The following is an 18,185-nucleotide window of genomic DNA, read 5'->3' on the forward strand; positions in this document are numbered from 1 at the left end:
TACTTTAGACAAAATGTAACAGTCTAATTCATGTAACAGTCAATTCAACTGCTTCATGCAACAGTCAATTCAACTGAATATGTATATCCCACTTTTGTGCATGCATTAATCGTGTACGTGAAGTTAGAAATATGAAGTGTGAATCTGTTTATAGTTCTAAATGTGCTAATGAGTACTATTAGTAATACTTCAGGTACCTAATGACTCAGTACTCAAACCAATGATCTGTGAATGGTTGTGCTTGTCCTTTAAGCCCAAAATATGGTTGGTCCTAGAAAGACATGTGACCCTGCCATCTGGTACTAGAATCCATCTTGAACCTGGTATTATTCTGGAGGATTGAGGGATGCCGAACAAAGGGTTCCTGCCCTGGGTGAAATTCTACTTAAGCAATGGGAATCCATCAACCCTTTGTCTTTAGTTGGCCTTTGAAACTGCTTAGCCCACCCTAAGAGGGTGTAAAGAACTGTGATTGGGTAAACATGAAACCTCTGAAAATCTCAGCAGTTACATGGTTTCCTGCAGCACAGGGCGGCAGCTGGTGTGAGCCAGGAACTGGCTTTTAAGTCAGCTTCTGGTGCACATTGGCTCCTGCCTGCTTCCCCACTCACAGGGAGCTGCCTACAGATACAGAGGCAGCAGCTGCACGGTTCCGGCTCCTGGTACACACTGTCTGCTTCCCCGTGCTGTTGCCTCTGAATCAGAGGCAGCAGTGCAGAGTGTCAGCTGGCTCCCCAGGAGTGAGGCAGGAGCCTGTGTGTAACCATGTAAATTAACCAATAAGACCAAGCTTATTGGTTAACCGTTTACACTTTCACATTCCTGCTACATGCCCTCCAATCCTGATTCCTGCAGCCTCTCATACACCACAACTCTCTGCCCACACACTCAACCTTATAGTTACTTTTCTTACAAATACTGTCATATTGTAAAGCTCCTGTCCCAAATGCCCTGGAACCCTTAAAGGAGGGATTGTGAGAAATGTAAGTTACTTTCACCCATGGTAAACATACTCTCTATTACAAATCATTAATTAAAATATTGACTAGTGCCAAACTCAAAATTGACCCTTGTGGAACGCTACGAGATATACTCTCCCAACTTCCTAAAAACCATTGATAACTTTGAGTTGAGTCTTTCAAATAGTTTTACATCCACTTTCTAATTATCATCTAAACCATATTTCCTTAGTTTGCATATGAGAAGGTCATGTGGGACTTTGGATATGTCTACACAGCGTAGAACCACCTATGGCTAGACCATGCCAGCTAACTCAGGCTCGTGAACCCTGGGTTGTAGGACTGTTTCATTTGGTTTCTGGACTCAGGAACACTCCTACCTCATGCGGTCTTACACAGCAATGAAACAGCCCCATAAGTCTTGTTGGCTGGCATGGGCCAACCCCAGGAGTACAGTTACTGTATAGACATACCCTGTATCAACAGCCTTACTAAAATCTAATTATATCACATCTACTCCACATTCACTAGGCAGTAACTTTGTCTGAAGGAAATTAAGTTGGATTAACATGATTTGTTCTTGACAACTCTGTGCTAGTTATTCCTTTTAAATCTATCTCCTCAGTGCTTTCAAATTGATTGTTTAATAATTTCATTTTCTTTCCATGTCTTAGAGTTAGGTTTACAGGTCTGTAATTCCCCCGAGCCTCTTTGTTCCACTTATTAAAATTAGGCACTATGTTTGCTCTTCTCCAATTCTCTGGGACCTCACCCATCCTCCATGAGTTCTTAAAGATAATTTCTAATGATTCTGAGATTGCTTCAGGTAGTTACTTAAGTACTCTAGGAAGAATTTCAACAGGCCCTGCCAACTTGAATATATCTAAATTACCTAACTAGTCTTTAACCTGCTCTTTCCATGTTTTGGCTTCTGTTCCTTTCTCCGTGTTGTTAATGTTAATTGTATTGAATGTGCCATTGGTACAATGTTTTCCTTTTTTTGCTTTTTCTTTAGAAATGGGTGTGCAGTCAGAAGATGTAGAGCTCTAATGTGGAGTTTGGAACAAAGTCAATAATGGCATCAGAACTTGGCAAAACAATCTCTGAGGCAAAGCTGGAAAGGCACAAGAACTTGTTCTTAAATTACCGAAATCTGCATCATTTTCCTTTGGAATTATTAAAAGATGAAGGTCTGCAGTACCTCGAGAGACTTTATATGAAAAGAAACTCCTTAACCACCCTGGTATGATAAGTTGTCTGACTTACTGTCTTTGTTCATGGTAGTTTGAATACATTCTGATTTGAAAGGTTTGATGAAGTGCATTTTTGTAGCCTGTTACTTGTCTTTCAGAAGGTCTTATCCTGAATGGTGCTGAACACCCTCTCAGGACCTCGCTCCATCATGAAGATTAAACATCACATTGTCATTTATGTTGGAAATACAGATATCCCATGGATAAGGTTTTTGATGTGCTTCAGGTTTCTCAGTGTATGCACAGTATCCCCAGCTATTTGATAGCATTATCATCAGCCAGGTGAAGAGCTGGTAGCCTGTGTTCAAAGTCATAGAATCATGGCATTGTAGGACTGGAAGGGTTCTCAAGATACCTCGTTCAGTCTCCTGCACTCATAGCAGGACTATTACAACAAACCCCTGTCAGGGATGGTCTATACCTGTTCTTAAAAATCTCCAACAATGGGAATTCCACAACTTCCCCATATCATTTATGCTAGTTCTTAAGCACCTCTACAGGCAGTTTTTCCTGTTGTCCAAACTAAACCTCGCTGCAATTTAAACACATTACTGCTTGTCCTAGCCTCTTAAGTTAAGAAGAACACTTTTCCTTCTCATTAACAACTTTTATGTATTAGAAAACTGTTGTTATGAAAGCCCCGCAAACCAGTGGATTTCAGGACTGTTTTTGTGTATTGCAGAATGGATGCAGATATAAATTTTGTGTCCATGCAGGACTCTACTTATCAGGTCTCACTGTTAGTCTTCTCTTCTTCAGACTAAATAAACCCAATTTTTCAGTCTTGCCTCAAATGCCATGTTTTCTAATAATCTGATAATTTTTTATGCTTCTCTCTGGACTTTCTCCATTTTGTATGCATCATTGCTAAATGTTGGCACCCAGAACTGGACACACAATTCCAGTTGAAGCCTAATCAATGTGCAGTAGAGGGAAGAATTAATTTTCATGTTTGCTTACTACACTCTTGCTAATTCATTCCAGGATGATGCTTGCTTTTTTGTAGTAGGAATTTTGCGTTTTCTCACCTTTAGTTTGTGATCCACTATGACCCTCAGATCCTTTTATGCAGAACTTCTTCCTAGACAGTCATTTCACATTTTGAACTTTAATTTTGTCCTCCGAAGCACTTGCAACCCTCCCCGCTTGGTGTTATCCACAAACTTTATATGTATTCTTTATCTTATTATCTGAATAATTAATGAAGATACTGAACAGAACAGGACATAGAACTGATACCTGTGGAACGCTGCTCAATAAGCCCTCCAGCTTGGCTATGAACCACTGATAAGTACTCGGCAGGCACTCGTCAAGGTTACACAATACAGTCTGAAGTTGACTAAATCTACATTGCAGGTTGTTAGAGAAACCCATTTGAAGATATTGGCTGCAATATTGTCCATTTCAAAAGCACTTCAGGGATGAGCACAGTGGCCTTGTGAGGTCAAAACTTGGTGGGCAGATGGTTTTTATAGTAGCATTATGCAGGGGAAATAGTTTTTAGCATATCTTGGAAAAGCTTTACTGCAGGAACCATTGATTACAATAGTCTGCTATGAGTTTCATATCATTCAGTGTCATCTTAATTTTTTAGAAGACCTGAACTTGTTAACTTCAATAGATGCGGTTGGCATAGATACACTTGCACAAGTGTGTTCCTAGTATTGGTGGAACAACTGAACCTTGAGGAAGACTGTTAATCTGACACAACTAGAAACTCGGTTACCTACGTGTGATTTTTTGGAGGGAGAGGTCTGTTACTTTGACCATCCAATGCGAGGCAATTCAAGAGAGCTTACGCAAAATATCTTGGTGCAAAACTGTGGCAAAAGTAGTGGTCAAATCCAGGAAGATAGCTCCTGTCTTTTGATTTTGTTGAAAATTATTTTTGAGAATGTGGTCAAAGCCAAGACTTCATCACAGGTGCCAAATACTTTTCCAAACTATGCCTGTTCAACCCCTAAACATCATCCAGCTCTGGAGTGATTGGTTTAAAATCAAATACTGTACTCAAAAACCTTGGAACACACTGAGAGCAAGACTATTGGGTGGTAACTCCCCCGCATCCTTGCCCAGGAATTGAATGCATAGATTACCAAGTGCATTTTATACCCTCTGTTATATTCAGCCTTTTATGTACTTTGTTTGCCACTCAGCATCAGTGTGATTTTTTTTTTTTTAAGGCTTACAGATTTTGCTCAAAAATCTAATGTTCCCTCTTCCTATTTATTGTTTGTTAAAACTCCCCTGACAAGTGTCACACATGGAAGTCTGATCTACCTTCTTTGGTCATCTAAACAGTATTTTCTTTGCTAGGTGTCCCATTGAAAAGGCAGTAAGTATCAGTCTTAAGCTGTGATCCTGAGCTCTCCTTTGCGGCTGGAAGAACCTGTGGGTATTGGCTACCACATGTCTAAAAAATGGCGAAATGTGTGGGCTAACTTGAACATCTATTTAAAATCTCCCCCCACAAAACTCAATCCTAGATTCTAGCCCTTCCCTGCAAATCATTGTGAACCAGCACTGACCAATTATTCAGTATGATATCTTCTCCCAGCAAGATATTGGTTATTGTGCAGTTGCTTTCTGAAACACATTTCCCTTTTCCTAATTATTAAATTGAATTACATTTATGTTGCAGGCTTTTAGTTGATATTTGTTGAAACAGCGGTGTAGAATCTGTTTACAGTCACATTATGAACAGAATAGAAGTTAAGTGCCATGATAAACTTAAATTTGTTTGAAGAGGGTGGAGTAATAGCCTATCATTGCTTATATACTCAATAATATGTGCAAGATTTCTCCTTTGAGCTTTAAAATTCCTATTCATTACCTCATTCTTGTAAGGATTTAAGAGTACAACTGTTTAAATGGTTTACCAATAAGCATCAGCTTATCGGTTTATATTATGGTTATGCGCCTGCTCCTGGCCCTGCTCCCGGGAAGCCAGCTGCTGTCCTGTGTTGTAGACTCCGCAGTATAAAGCAGGGTTACTCAACTTTGGAAGCCCCAGGGGCTACCGTGATACTTAAAGCACATACCGAGGGCCACAATTTAAGTGTGGTTGTATGTACATGTAAATATATATGCAAATAGCTTCTTTCACACTGATGGGCATGAATACAAAGATTAAGGCAAGACTACACCACACGCAGACCCCATTTAATTCAGTTCTGATGCTATTAATAAAATGCAATATTTACCTGATTTCCACCCATATGACAGTACTTTTAATGATCAATGACTGTCCAGGCATTGAGCTACTAAAATGCAAATCAACAGAAGACCATTATATTGACTCACCATTATAGATCGTGTTCCTAGTGGAGGCCATATTCAAAGGATCCCACCTGTCAGCCATGTGTTGAGCCCCGCGTAAACCCAAACTGCACCATGGACCGCAAACAAGCAGACCACGGGCCATGTGTTGAATAGCTGTGGTATAAAGCTTACACTGCAGACCCCGCAGTGAAGCCAGCTCCCCAAGAGCAGGGTTGGCAGCTGGGAGCTGGTGTGCTGTATGAGAGCCCACAGAGTGAGGTGGCAGCTGGCTCCCGAAAAGCTAAGCTGGCAGCTGGAGACAGTATGTGCTGGGAACCAGCTTATACTATAAGCTTTATACCGCAGAACCTGTAGCATGTGTAACAACTAGGATTTTTAACAGTTACATAGTTACATTTTAACCATTTTTTTTAACATCCCTACTTTCCCATATTTGATCCTCTGTTTGTTTGTTTGTTTTGTTGATCCACACATTTTGTGTTTAAAGCTGTTTCACGTTGTGAAGAAAAGTTATTATGTAATTTTTTTCTGGGGGGGTGGAGGGTGTGAATAGAAAATACTACATTAATATAGATAAACCAGAAGTATTTGTTAGACTAAATAGTTTTGGGCAAGAATTCATTAACATTGATCGATTCTAGAGTTAGGTTTAAATCGAAAAATTTTTCCATTAGAACATAAAGCCATTTTTTTTAAGAGTCGCCTTAGTTTTTGCATGTATTTGGTTAACACTGAGGAAAAATATAAAAGGAAAACACATCATTCAAAAACCTTTCTATGCTACATTAGCAAGTTGCATGACTATTATGTGAAAAATGAATGTATTGTAATACAGACTTTCCAGCAGGTGGCAACCATTGCTTAGCTATTTCTTATTTTCTTCTGTGGGTTGTGACACTTTCATTTAGAAAATCAATTCAGTTGTGGAGTTGCTGGTTGCTGTTTCGTAGTTAAGACTGAGTTGAGGGGTTTGCTCTTAAATCACGGATGTTCAACATCATTGTTATGTATGAGAAACATACACATTTTGCCTATCTTACACAATTTTTCTGGTATCTGACTGAAGTCATTTGCATAACTCAAGCAATTCAAAACCGCCAATTTCTGGCCATGCTAGCCAGCTGAGTTTTTCCCTGTTATAAGAGGCTTTCAAATAGCATAAAACCATTGGTTACCTTCCACACCAATTTCCCTTACTTCTGGGGTATCTTGAATGTGAAGAGGAAAAGGGACCCCATGCAACCAATGGGCAGTAAGCCACTGGTATGAATTTGGGCAACTTCTGTTCCAACTAGCTCAGAATCTCAGAGTTGTAGCTATTGCCTTCACTACCCTTTGCTGACTAGGGCGCATGTTAGTTTTTAAAATAACAGATCTCTAACTTTTATTTTTCAGCCAGAAAACCTTGCACAGAAGCTTCCAAATCTTGTGGAATTGTAAGTGTTGGAGTTTTGACTATTTTTATTCTGATAATCCATGTCCATTTATTATTGTTTAAATAAGAATGTTGTGTTTTTATATAATATTCTTTTTTAGTATAATGTGTTTTTCCCTTTGGTAATAAAATGAGGTACTTTGGCTTCTGGCTATATTGAGGCCCCTGCTAAAATTCCTTTCTGTGTCATAATTTCTTGTTAAGATTGTATTATGAGGGAATGTTGATGTCCTCCACCTCATGTGGTAAGAAAGGGGTCTGTACTAGTTGTCGTACCAGGCCTGTGCACCTTGGCACAGCTGGGGGGAGGCTTCACATTTGTTGTCCTTGGCGATTAGATGTACCCCATTTGATTAGTGGATGTACAATATCTTTTTGAGACCTACATTTGATGTAGTTCATCAAACAACCATTGTGCCTTTAGAACTGGAATTTAAATATGCTTGTCTCCTTACCTGCCTTACTACTTTATAACAGGTATGACTTGATCTTACTGAAGAGTTTGTTAGTGCAATATGTTTTTTGAAATACATATTGTAAATTCAAACTTCAAGGAAGCATTGAGTGTTTGAGCAATATAAATTATCTGTCTGAGCTTGTCTTCTCAATTTGGCTGTTGAAACTTGCTAGGACTCATGTCCACAGCATATTTTAACTGTTTCGTAGGTCATTGCAGTCTCCCGCTTGTTGAAGACAATTTTGCCTCCTTTTGCCCTATATTTTGGGTTTACATACACTGAAACAGTGAAACACCTTTCTTGTATTTGATGTATTTTACAGTTACATTTTGCCACTAGGCATCAGAAACTTTGTGTTACCTGATGATGCCTTTAGAAGAGCCGGCTTAAAATTGTTCAGAGGAGGTTATTTTTAGCTTCAGCAAATAAGCAAAATAAGTCTATTTAATAAATATGTATGTATTGATTTAATTACCACCTGCCTATCAAGCTTTGTTGTACTACCTTTATCCCATGTATTTGGTATGTAGGTGATGGCAATTTTTCTGCAACTTCTATAGTACCAATACAATAATTTAAATAGTAGCTGAGACAATAATTGGTTTGTGGCTAGAAGAGAAAATATAGAAAAAGGAGACAATAAAGTATATAGATTATATTTTAAAAAGAATAATTTGACAGTAGGTTCATGTTTAAAATACATATTTGTTACTGCAAATATACCTCCTTTAGTTTTAGAGTACAGGCAGTCCCCGAGTTACGCGGATCCGACTTATGTCGGATCCGCAGTTACAAACGGGGCCCTCCCTCCCCCTGGTCTCCAGCAGACCAGGGGGACAGGGAGCAAAGCGGTGGAACATGTGGGCAGCGGACAGCCCAGGCGCGTCTGGGCTGTCCGCTGCCCGCGTGCTCCACTGCTTTGCTCTGCTTTGCTCCCCGTCCCCCTGGTCTGCAGACCAGGGGGACGGGGAGCAAAGCGGCGGAACACATGGGCAGCGGACAGCCCAGATGCGTCTGGGCTGTCCGCTGCCCGCGTGCTCCGCGGCTTTGCTCTGCTTTGCTCCCCGTCCCCCTGGTCTACAGACCAGGGGGACGGGGAGCAAAGCGGCGGAACATGCGGGTAGCCCCCTCGGGCTCCGCGGCTTTGCTCTGCTTTGCTCCCCGTCCCCCTGGTCTGCAGACCAGGGGGACGGGGAGCAAAGTGGCGGAACACGCGGGCAGCGGACAGCCCAGACGCATCTGGGCTGTCCGCTGCCCGTGTGTTCCGCAGCTTTGCTCTGCTTTGCTCCCCGTCCCCCTGGTCTGCAGACCAGGGGGACGGGGAGCAAAGCAGAGCAAAGCCATGGAGCCCAAGGGCAGCAGGACAGCCACGGCGCATCTGGGCTGTCCCGCTGCCCCCGTGCTCCGCGGCTTTGCTCCGGACGCCTGTGGTACAGCAGCTGGGGCTCTGCTAGTTGGTCCCGTAGCGCCGCTCCTCGGCGCTACTGGACCAACCCAGCAGCACCCCAGCTGCTCTGCCCCAGGCGTACTGATTCAGCCACTGCTGGTCAGTTTCAGCAGCGGCTGAATCAGGACGCCTGGGGCAGAGCAGCTTGGGTGCTGCTGGGTTGGTCCAATAGCGCTGAGGAGCGGCCGCGCTACTGGACCAACCCAGCAGAACTCCAGCTGCTCTGCCCCAGGTGTCCCCAAGTCAGCCGCTGCTGAAACTGACCAGTGGCTGACTACAGGAAGCCCCTGCCCCGGGCTTCCTGGAATCAGCCGCTGATCAATTTCAGCAGCAGTTGACTTGGGGATGCCTGGGGTTCTTAAGTTGAATCTGTATGTAAGTCAGAACTGGCGTCCAGATTCAGCCGCTGTTGAAACTGATCAGTTTCAGCAGCGGCTGAATCTGGACGCCAGTTCCGACTTACATACAGATTCAACTTAAGAACAAACCTACAGTCCCTATCTTGTACGTAACCCGGGGACTGCCTGTAGTGTTTCCTAAACTTTTGAAAGCTGAAATCCCCTTAAAGATAATGAAATGGAATATATCCCCCTGGCAATACCACTATATATTTTTAAAGATCTACTCATATTAGGGTATGTCTACACTGCATGCTTATTTAGAAATAATCTATTCCTGAAGAAATACTCTGAAATAGCTTATTTTGAAATAACACGTTTACACTACAGGGAAACCTCAAAATTAGTCAGAGGCAGGCTTCCCTAATATGGACGTGCTACCTCAATTTAGAGCCACAGGAGGCACTGGGGAATAATTACTTTGAGTGTCTCTGGGGAGGAGCTATTTTGAAATAGTAGCAGTGGAGCGTCCACACTACTGCTATTCTAAAATAGCTATTTCATAATAGGTGTTATTCCTCAGAGTTTACAGAAGACAGAATAAGCTGTCCATTGTTTTGAATTTATTTCAAAATAATGGAATTTCTGTGTAGATGCTTGTGGTGTTATTTCGGAATGATGGCCGTTATTCTGAAATAATGCTGCTATGTGTAGTTATTTTTCATTTTTCTCACTAGGGTGCAGCCCTCACAAGGGGAACTTTTTTGTGTAGACTAAGGTAACTGTATTTTAAATATTGGTTGCTTGCTTACAAACTTAAGTCTTTCTGTTTTCAAGCAGAACATAACAGTTTAAAAGATGCATTTTAACCTGTTCTTAAATTACAGTAATTGTGGGTGTTCACCACCAGGGAGTGCTAAATGCACTTTATCAACTTTAAAATAGCTACTGAGATTTGTCTGGACTTGTCACTGTAATTACTGGTTGACGATTGCCTTCATAAAATTTATTTTAATACTTTACATTTAAAAAAATTACATTACCATGACAAGTAAATTCTGTATGCTTATGAAACTCTACATAGTTGTACACAGCAAGGATGTAAAAATTCATTTAAAAATATAACTGTAGCTATTCAAAATCCTAGCCATTATATGGCTACACACGCTGCAGACTTTGTAGTATATAAGCTTTATACTGCAGTGCCCACAGCCAGGCCAGTTCTCCAAGAGCGGGACTGCCAGGGGCTGATGGCCCCACTCCTGGGGAGGCTGTGCTGCTGGCTTTCTTATACTGCAGAGCCTGCAGTGAAGCCGCAGCTCCTACTGGTTCTGCTACCAGGGAGTGAGTGTGCAATCATAATGGAAACTGATAAGCTGATGCTTATCGGTTAATTGTTTAAGTGGTTACACTTTTACTTCCCTAGTACACAGCAGGAGAGGACATATGACAGAATTGAGTGCAATCTGTTGACACGTGATTTATTTTTTTCTACGTTTGGAATTTTTGTTGTTATGAAGTAAAAATTGTAAATAGTTGGAAATGAAATGGTTGTGAATAGTGTTCTTGTGCAAGATGTTTGAGTGTTTATAATAATCAGCTAACCATTGTTGACTTGAATTTTTGTTCCTGATTTAAATGGGTTATAAGTGAAACCTTTGAGTATGCTAATTAGTGCTGTACAATTTACTGTGCTGTATAATGTCATGGTCAGAAAGAGAAATGACTGTGCGGGTGTTTTTCCTTTCCAATTTCAGATTGAACATTTTGCCAACTGATTATCTAACCGAAGTCCTTTAGGGTAACAGGTGGTGTTATTTGTTCTTTTTCCCCCAGGTATCTTCATTCAAATAACATAGTTGTTGTACCTGAAGGTAAGTGCCCTACTAGCATCAAATAAAGTGTCAGAAACAATATTTTATTCAGTAAAAAGGCCTGTTTCCATTGTGTTCCCGTGACGTTCTAAAGCGATCCACTGAAATACACCATTATAATCCTTAGAATTAGGGATGTAAGTAACTAGTTGACTATCCAATGAGCATATGGTTATCGGATAGTTGACTCTATTAGTTGCTTAAAAACTGGGTCCCCCCCCAGCACTGTCTCCATGGGCGGGGGAGGTCTTGCTACATTTCAAAAGCAAAGTGCATGGGAAGCACAGGGCTAGCGGAGGACTCAAGCAATGTCCAAGAGGAGTTTTTGTACATTTCAAAAGCAAAGTGGAGCATGGGACCAGCAGGGGCAGCTTGAGTCCCCTGCTGGTCTGTGCTCCCCACACTCGCTTTGCTTTTGAAATATACAAGAGCTTTGTGGAGACTCTTGTACATTTCAAAAGTAGGGAGCGTGGGATCCCATGGCACCGTACTCTCTGCGGTGCTTTCACCTTGGAAAGGTTGCAAGAGACAATAGGGCTCTTGATACATTTCAAAGGCGGAGGTGCCCTTATCAACCAATCAAATGGTCTATGCAAGTTGTATCGACTATTAAATTTGTTGATTAATCTAAATTTAACATCCTTACGTAGAATGTTGATATACTTGCTTGTACTATGTTCAAGTATTTTATTAAACTTTCAGGTGAACCTACATGATATTGGCTCTATTCCCATTACAAGAAGTAAAAATTCTAAATGACACATATCAGTTAAACAACTCTTCAGGATCATTCCTGCTTGCTAAGCCAATTATTACATACGGTACTTTTGTTTTACACAGTCATGATAAGTAGTTTTAAACCTAAAGAATCAATAATTACATTGGCCTCTCTATTGCTTATATTTTATTGTGGAGTAAAATGTCCTACCTTCAGAAAAGAAAGATTTAAAGTCTGGGGCAGGTAAATTGGACACAGGTGATGACAAAGGAAAGTAAAAAGTAATTTCATGGGAGAACGTGGTTGGAAAAATATCAAAATCTGTAATGTTTTATGTGTGATTTATTTTTTCATTTCTGTTCTTCCAATACTGCTTGGTATCAATAGAAGTGCTTACAAATACTTAGCTCCCCTGGCATTCAGTTTTGAGACCAATGGTTTTAATACCTCACAGTCTGTTCAGAGATAGACTCTAATTATCTCACCAATTACAAAGATAGCTTCCCCAATTATCACCCCCTAATATCATTACCTCACAGAAACTTCCCCTATTATCACCCCTAATGTCATTACCTCACAGACACTAACCTTCCCCCCCCCCCCACCCCCACTCTGTTCTAAAATTTGATTTGTCAATTTCACATGCGTTCATTTTTTTTTATTGTATCATTTTGGTATATATGGTTGTGCCAATTTTCTTCTACAAATTGACCTGAGGAAGTGGGTCTGGCCCACGAAAGCTCATCACCTAATAAAGCATCTTGTTAGTCTTTAAAGTGCTACATAGTTCTATCTTTTGTTGTAGCTAGACCAGACTAACACGGCTGCATCTCTATTACTGTTCAGAGATAGGTATTAGATATTGAGGCCTTTTATCATCACATAGTCCTATTAAGGTTTTAACATTACTCCTGGATCACACTTACTTTTTTGTGTTTCTATTCTCTCATTAGCTATTGGCTCCTTGGTTAAACTGCAGTTTCTGGACTTAAGTGACAATGCTCTTGAAATTGTGTGCCCTGAGATTGGCCGCCTGAGGTCTTTACGTCACCTTCGATTGGCCAACAACCAACTGAAATACTTACCTGCAGGTGAGGGATTCAAAGCAATGACAAATGGAGCTACCCTACTGTTAAATTTGTGCATGTATCTACCACGTGCACTTCAATTTTGTGATTTTAAAAAAAAGGTTGATGCAAGTAAATTTTAGAGCAGAATGGGCAGGGGGACTATTATCCACAGTTTTGTATAGTGCCAAACATATTCTTCATTTAACAAATGATAATAGTAATTTTCCCAGTAACATGCTCTTTATAAAGGTGGTCATCAGATTGAAAAAATAATCCTTCATACATTTTTCTTATGAATTTTCTGTGATATTTTTTGCTATTGTATCAACATTTGAAGCTTCTTGAAGGAGATAAAAAACACTAACATCAAGTTTCACTTGGGGAAAATTTCTTGAATTCCAGTTTTGTATCATTTAAATCAGGGGTGGGGAATCTAAGGCGTTGGGGCCCGATGAGCCTGCACTGGTGCTCTGGTCCCCGCTACCCTCCTGCAGGGCTGGAGCACATAAAATCTACTAGCCAGGGTCCCCTGGCCCCTAGGCTCTGGTGTACAAGGGGATGAGGGGAATACGGGGAGTGTCTTTCTCCTTTTCAGTTGGAGGTCACCTTAGCGAGGGTCGGATTTTTTTGCTTTTCACTTTTGTGCATCACCCGACCCAAAAAAGGTTCCCTGTCCCTGATTTAAGTGATGTAGCTCTTCTCTTATTCCTCTGTCCCAGGTCTTCCATGTCTATGTTCCCTAAAGAGACACCCATCATGTATATTTGTCTGTAGTTCATTAACCTCACTGTGACATTAGATGACAAATTTTGATATAATTGCATAATTAAAAAAGCAGGTATTATCCAAAAAAATCTGATGTAGTGTTAGAAAAAAATTGACCCTTGACAGTTTCAGTCGCTTGATTATTGTTTCTTGTTTATCAAAGCATTTAAAAGTAACTTTTCCCAAAATGAGGCTCAGTTTTCTTGTCAAGTTGTTGAGGTTTTTTTAACACCTTGCGTTGGCCTTGAATGTATGTTGATCTGTACAGAACATAGTCTCAAGTCAGCATTTCAAAAATGCTTTCCTTAATCTAATAGAATTAGCTTTTGCCTGGCATTTTAACTTAATTTTGAACTTGTCCTTCATTTGCTTGCACAACAATTTTGCATTTTTTAGAAAGATGCAAACATCTTTCTCAAAGTTTCTTAAAGTTTTGAGCACAGAAACTGAACTGTCCTTTCCCTCAGCTGTAACAAAGTAAGCTTTACAGACTAAGGCAGAGAAGTGATGGTGATGAGACATTATAAACGTACACAACTGTGTAAATACCCTGGAATGACACTACATAAACTTGTAAACATTGTGACACAAAACAAGTAATATTTTCATCAGCTTTCACGTAGATGCTTCTCTTTTTTGAGTTTGCATAAGTATGCTTGTGTTCCTTATAGATAACTTACCGTGTGGTGTCCTACCATGAAAGAAAGATTTGTTCAAAGAAAAATTCATACATTTCCTGCAAAACTTGATATACAAACTTAAAAAGACTCCAGAAGAGGAGACTTTGAAAAGGATAATTTACATTACTGAAGGGCTGATTGTGTCTAGCATGTTTGATTAGGAACTAGTGTTACTATATATGCAAGCTGCATTTATTTCTTTGTGAAAGATATGAAATTTTGGGTGTTAAGATTCCTTATTCTGTGCACTCAAAGCCTTGGGTACTTGAAAATTTAAGATGCACAATATCCTGTTTCTATGGAATAAGATCCAGCAGCATCTAGGTGGTGGTGTGGTGCTGGTGTAAGGTTTGGGTATACATACAACTTACTACTAACCTTACTAACCTCTTCCTTTTCAAAATGCGGTCTGGATTGCTGAACAATATGCTGCATGTGCATTATCAGTCTATGTAAAATTCATCTTTCATTTCTGTGAAGAGTTTGCTACTCTTCTGCATTGACTGTTTCCTGCCCATAATGCTTCCTGGAGAGAAGAGGGGACTTTGAATAGATTTTGTCTTGACATTACAAAGATTGTGAATATTTTATTCAAAGTTCAGCAGTGAAGATTAATTTAATGCAATACTGGGATTTTAAAAACTAGAGGAAATAAAGATTCTAAGGGAGAATGACAAAGTTTTGGTAACTGTCTGGAAATGGTCTAGTCTCTTTAGTTACTTTGGGGTAGTGTGTGAACCTCATAGTGAACTGTTATACAGTATACTGGAAAACTAGCAGAATTACTAAAATGGATGAAGTGGAGCTCTAACTTCATGGTACAGGTTGGATCTCCCTTGTCCAGCACCATCGGGACCTGACCCATCCCGAATGAGGGAATTTGTCTGATCAGGGGATGTCCCTAGCCACTGACCTCTCAGGATGCTCCCTTTCCCTGCGGCAGGCTCCACTTCAGCCCCTCTGCCACTGGGCTACAGACTGCAGGGCTTGGACTTGAGTTCCGGCCCACTGGGGCTCCTCGGAGCAGATCTCCCCAGCCACCATGGCCTCCCTTCTCCCCTGCCCAACCAGGAATCCATGGGGATGAGGCTTGCTGGCTGCCCCTCTTCTGCCCTGCTCCACCATGAATCCCTGGGAATGAGGCTTGCCGGTTGGCTTGTTTCTGCCGCACTCCACCGTGAATCCCTGGGGTTGGGGCTTGCTGGCTGGCCTGCTTCTGGCATGCTCTGACAGGGATCCCAACAACGGGAGTTGCTGGCTACCCTGCTTTTGCTGCTGGCAGCTCCGCCCAGTCAGGGTTCCTTGGGGATGGGGCTCACTGGTCCTGCTGGACAGGGCTCCCCAAGGACGAGGCTCATAGCCAGGTTGCATTCCCAGGTGCCAGGGCTCTCTGGTCCCGCAACATCCATTGTCCTGCTGGACCATGGATGGTGCCGGACCAGAGAGTCCTGGATTTCAGAGGTTCAACCTGCAGCGTAAAACACTTTTATTGTTTCAATGTTTTTAGCCAACTGCCTCTCTCTTTATCTGGATAGTATGCTGCTGCTGGGCAAGGACAGCTGCTTCTTCCCTCCTTTTGGTAATCATAGGGTGTTACATAATAACCATTCAAATTACGTAGTTGGTGGAATTGAAAAACCTATTATTTAAAATACAGCTTGTTAGAAATAAACAAATGGCTTGTAAGTACTTGAGATAGTAAATTGTTTGTCACGTGTCAGCCCTCGTACTCGTTTTTTTTTTTTTTTAAATCTTGACTTAGTCCCAAGTAACCATGGATTTGCTTGCCATTTGTACATATCGCACAAGCAATTCACAACTGGTAGTAAAGACTGTGACTAGAATAGTAGAAAGCATTATAGGTCACAAGCAGTGTTTCCTATAATCTTTTCCATTCATGTGTGGATTTTTTTTCATACGTGTGCAGAATAATTATGTGCAAATGTGCACCACCAATGTGTGAATGTGTACCGCCAAAGAGATGCAAAACCTAGCTGTGTGAGGAGCTCTGAGCTGAGCCTGGGGCAGACCGTTGGGATGGAGGAAGGGTTCTAGGTGCAGGCTGTTGGAGGGTGTTTGGATGCAGGCATGCTTGGGGCTAGGATAGGGATTAAGGGTGCCGGAGGGGGTTCATGATAGGTAGGGTTTCAGGAAGTGGGCTCCAGCTGAGCACTGCTTACCTCAGATGGCTCCTGGTTGGTGGTGCAAGGCAGGTTCACCCCTGCCCTGGCCCTGCACCACTCCTGAAAGCAGCCAGCAAACTCCCTCCATCCCAAGCTGTGTTGTGCCTCCCTCCCCCTCCCCTGTTCTGTGGAAAAAGAATACAAAGTGGGGAGGGGGGGCATTTTGACATCAGTGCCCTCTTTTCCCTTACCTGCCCTGCCCAGAAAGCCGGAGGCTCCTGAGGGGACAGCTCCAAGGCAGAGGGCAGGAAATGTGTAGCAGTGAGGCAAAGGGAAGCTGAAGGGCTGGCACTTGATAGCCTTTTGGCCAAATCAGTCAGGATCATCTGTCAAAGGCTCCAAGATCTACCAGTAGATCCCGATCTACTGGTTGGGGATGACTGACCTATAGCATAATGCTCCTATGTGGAAAAAAATCTTATTTAATAAATTTTGGCCTCATCTTCCAAGGTACTTAGTGTCCTTTATACTAGTTGTGAGCACCTGAAAGAATGAAGTCCTATTTTCATTAACATTATTAATAAATGTGATGATACTAAAACAGTTTTAATTGTGAATTCAAGAAAATGTGGCTTTAGTAACATGTGGGAATGGTAATTCATGATAGCACAATTGCTAAATGGGTGACCTCACATGCTCTCTCCTTGTTTCTCTGTGTGGTCCTTCCTACACCCGCTCCCCCATAGGCACCAGTTGCCCCAGAATGTGGGTGATCAAACATTTACAGGAATATTCCAGCACACTTAATTTTTTTGAGCAGAACTAGGTCCCTTTCCCTGGTTGTAGCTGATTAGGAAGTCTAACATACATTAAGATTCCTCTAAATCACAATAAACAGCTCACTATCATTTTTAAATACTACTTTCACAGTGAAGCCCTCATTAAATGCTAATACTTAGTTTTAGACTTGTCTTACAAAACACAGAAATAGCTTTATTTAAAAAAAACTTTCAGGGAAAAGATGAGGCTTACAGGGGCATGGACTGTATTTCTCTGTTTCGGGAAAGCACCTGGTCCATTTTAGCACTACCATAATATACATAATCTTCCTTTGATGCTTATTAAAGATGACAGAGTTAGTGTTTTCCAATGATTAGATGATTTCGTTTGGCCTTAAGACTCCTTGGTTAAATTCAGACTCGGCCATTAAATCAGTGTGACCTCCTTTTATTCTTTAAAATGTTATAAAACCTTATTTACACCACAAATGAAGTGGTAGTGCTGATGGCAAAAGAAACCCAGATATAAATAACAAAAGGACTTTATTTTGAGGGAAGGGAAGGGGAAATTGTCTAGAATAAACATACAAAACTTCATAATATAGTGCAAGAAAATTGGATAAAAGAAAAATGTTTCATAAAAACCTCTTCAAGTAAGTTTTTGAATGTACTTTTTTTAGGGTTAGTGATTAAATGGGCCTCTTCACATGAAATAGCAGTCATTAGTATCTGGATCCTTTTTCCACCACAGCAATTTTTACGAGGGCAGAACTGCTTCAAAGATTCACTGATGATAGGCAATAAGAAACAAATGTATTGTGAGGCTTAGTGTTTGCAAAGTTCTTGGAGCTCTTTTTTGCTAAAGGTTCGAATCATTTTATTTAATAAACTGTAAATTATGAAATTCTAAGGTTTAATAACCTGTGTTGCTTAGTCTTTGTATACAATATCCTTGAATAGCCAGTAAAGATTTTCTGATGCTTACAGTTAACTGTACCAGTTAA

The 18,185-nt window shown here is 41.1% G+C and overlaps 1 protein-coding gene across 5 annotated transcripts in view; it reads left to right on the plus strand.

Annotated features, from left to right (window-relative positions):
- LRRC28 (leucine rich repeat containing 28) overlaps nt 1-18,185 on the plus strand; it is a 92,549-nt gene that overhangs the window by 4,917 nt on the left and 69,447 nt on the right. For 3 of the 5 annotated variants that reach the window (XM_075896965.2, XM_075896967.2, XM_075896966.2), the window contains 4 exons: nt 1,975-2,202; nt 6,890-6,930; nt 11,009-11,046; nt 12,718-12,855. In XM_075896965.2, coding sequence (XP_075753080.1) covers nt 2,035-2,202; nt 6,890-6,930; nt 11,009-11,046; nt 12,718-12,855 — 385 coding nt within the window. In that variant the 5' untranslated portion in view covers nt 1,975-2,034. Of the gene's footprint in view, nt 1-1,974; nt 2,203-6,889; nt 6,931-9,931; nt 9,951-11,008; nt 11,047-12,717; nt 12,856-18,185 lie in introns of those variants that run through there. The other 2 variants (XM_075896969.1, XM_075896968.1) reach the window with 2 other exon arrangements.

Source organism: Pelodiscus sinensis, chromosome 14, assembly GCF_052426305.1.
Source record: "Pelodiscus sinensis isolate ZL-2025 chromosome 14, ASM5242630v1, whole genome shotgun sequence".
NCBI classification, from domain to species: domain Eukaryota; kingdom Metazoa; phylum Chordata; order Testudines; family Trionychidae; genus Pelodiscus; species Pelodiscus sinensis.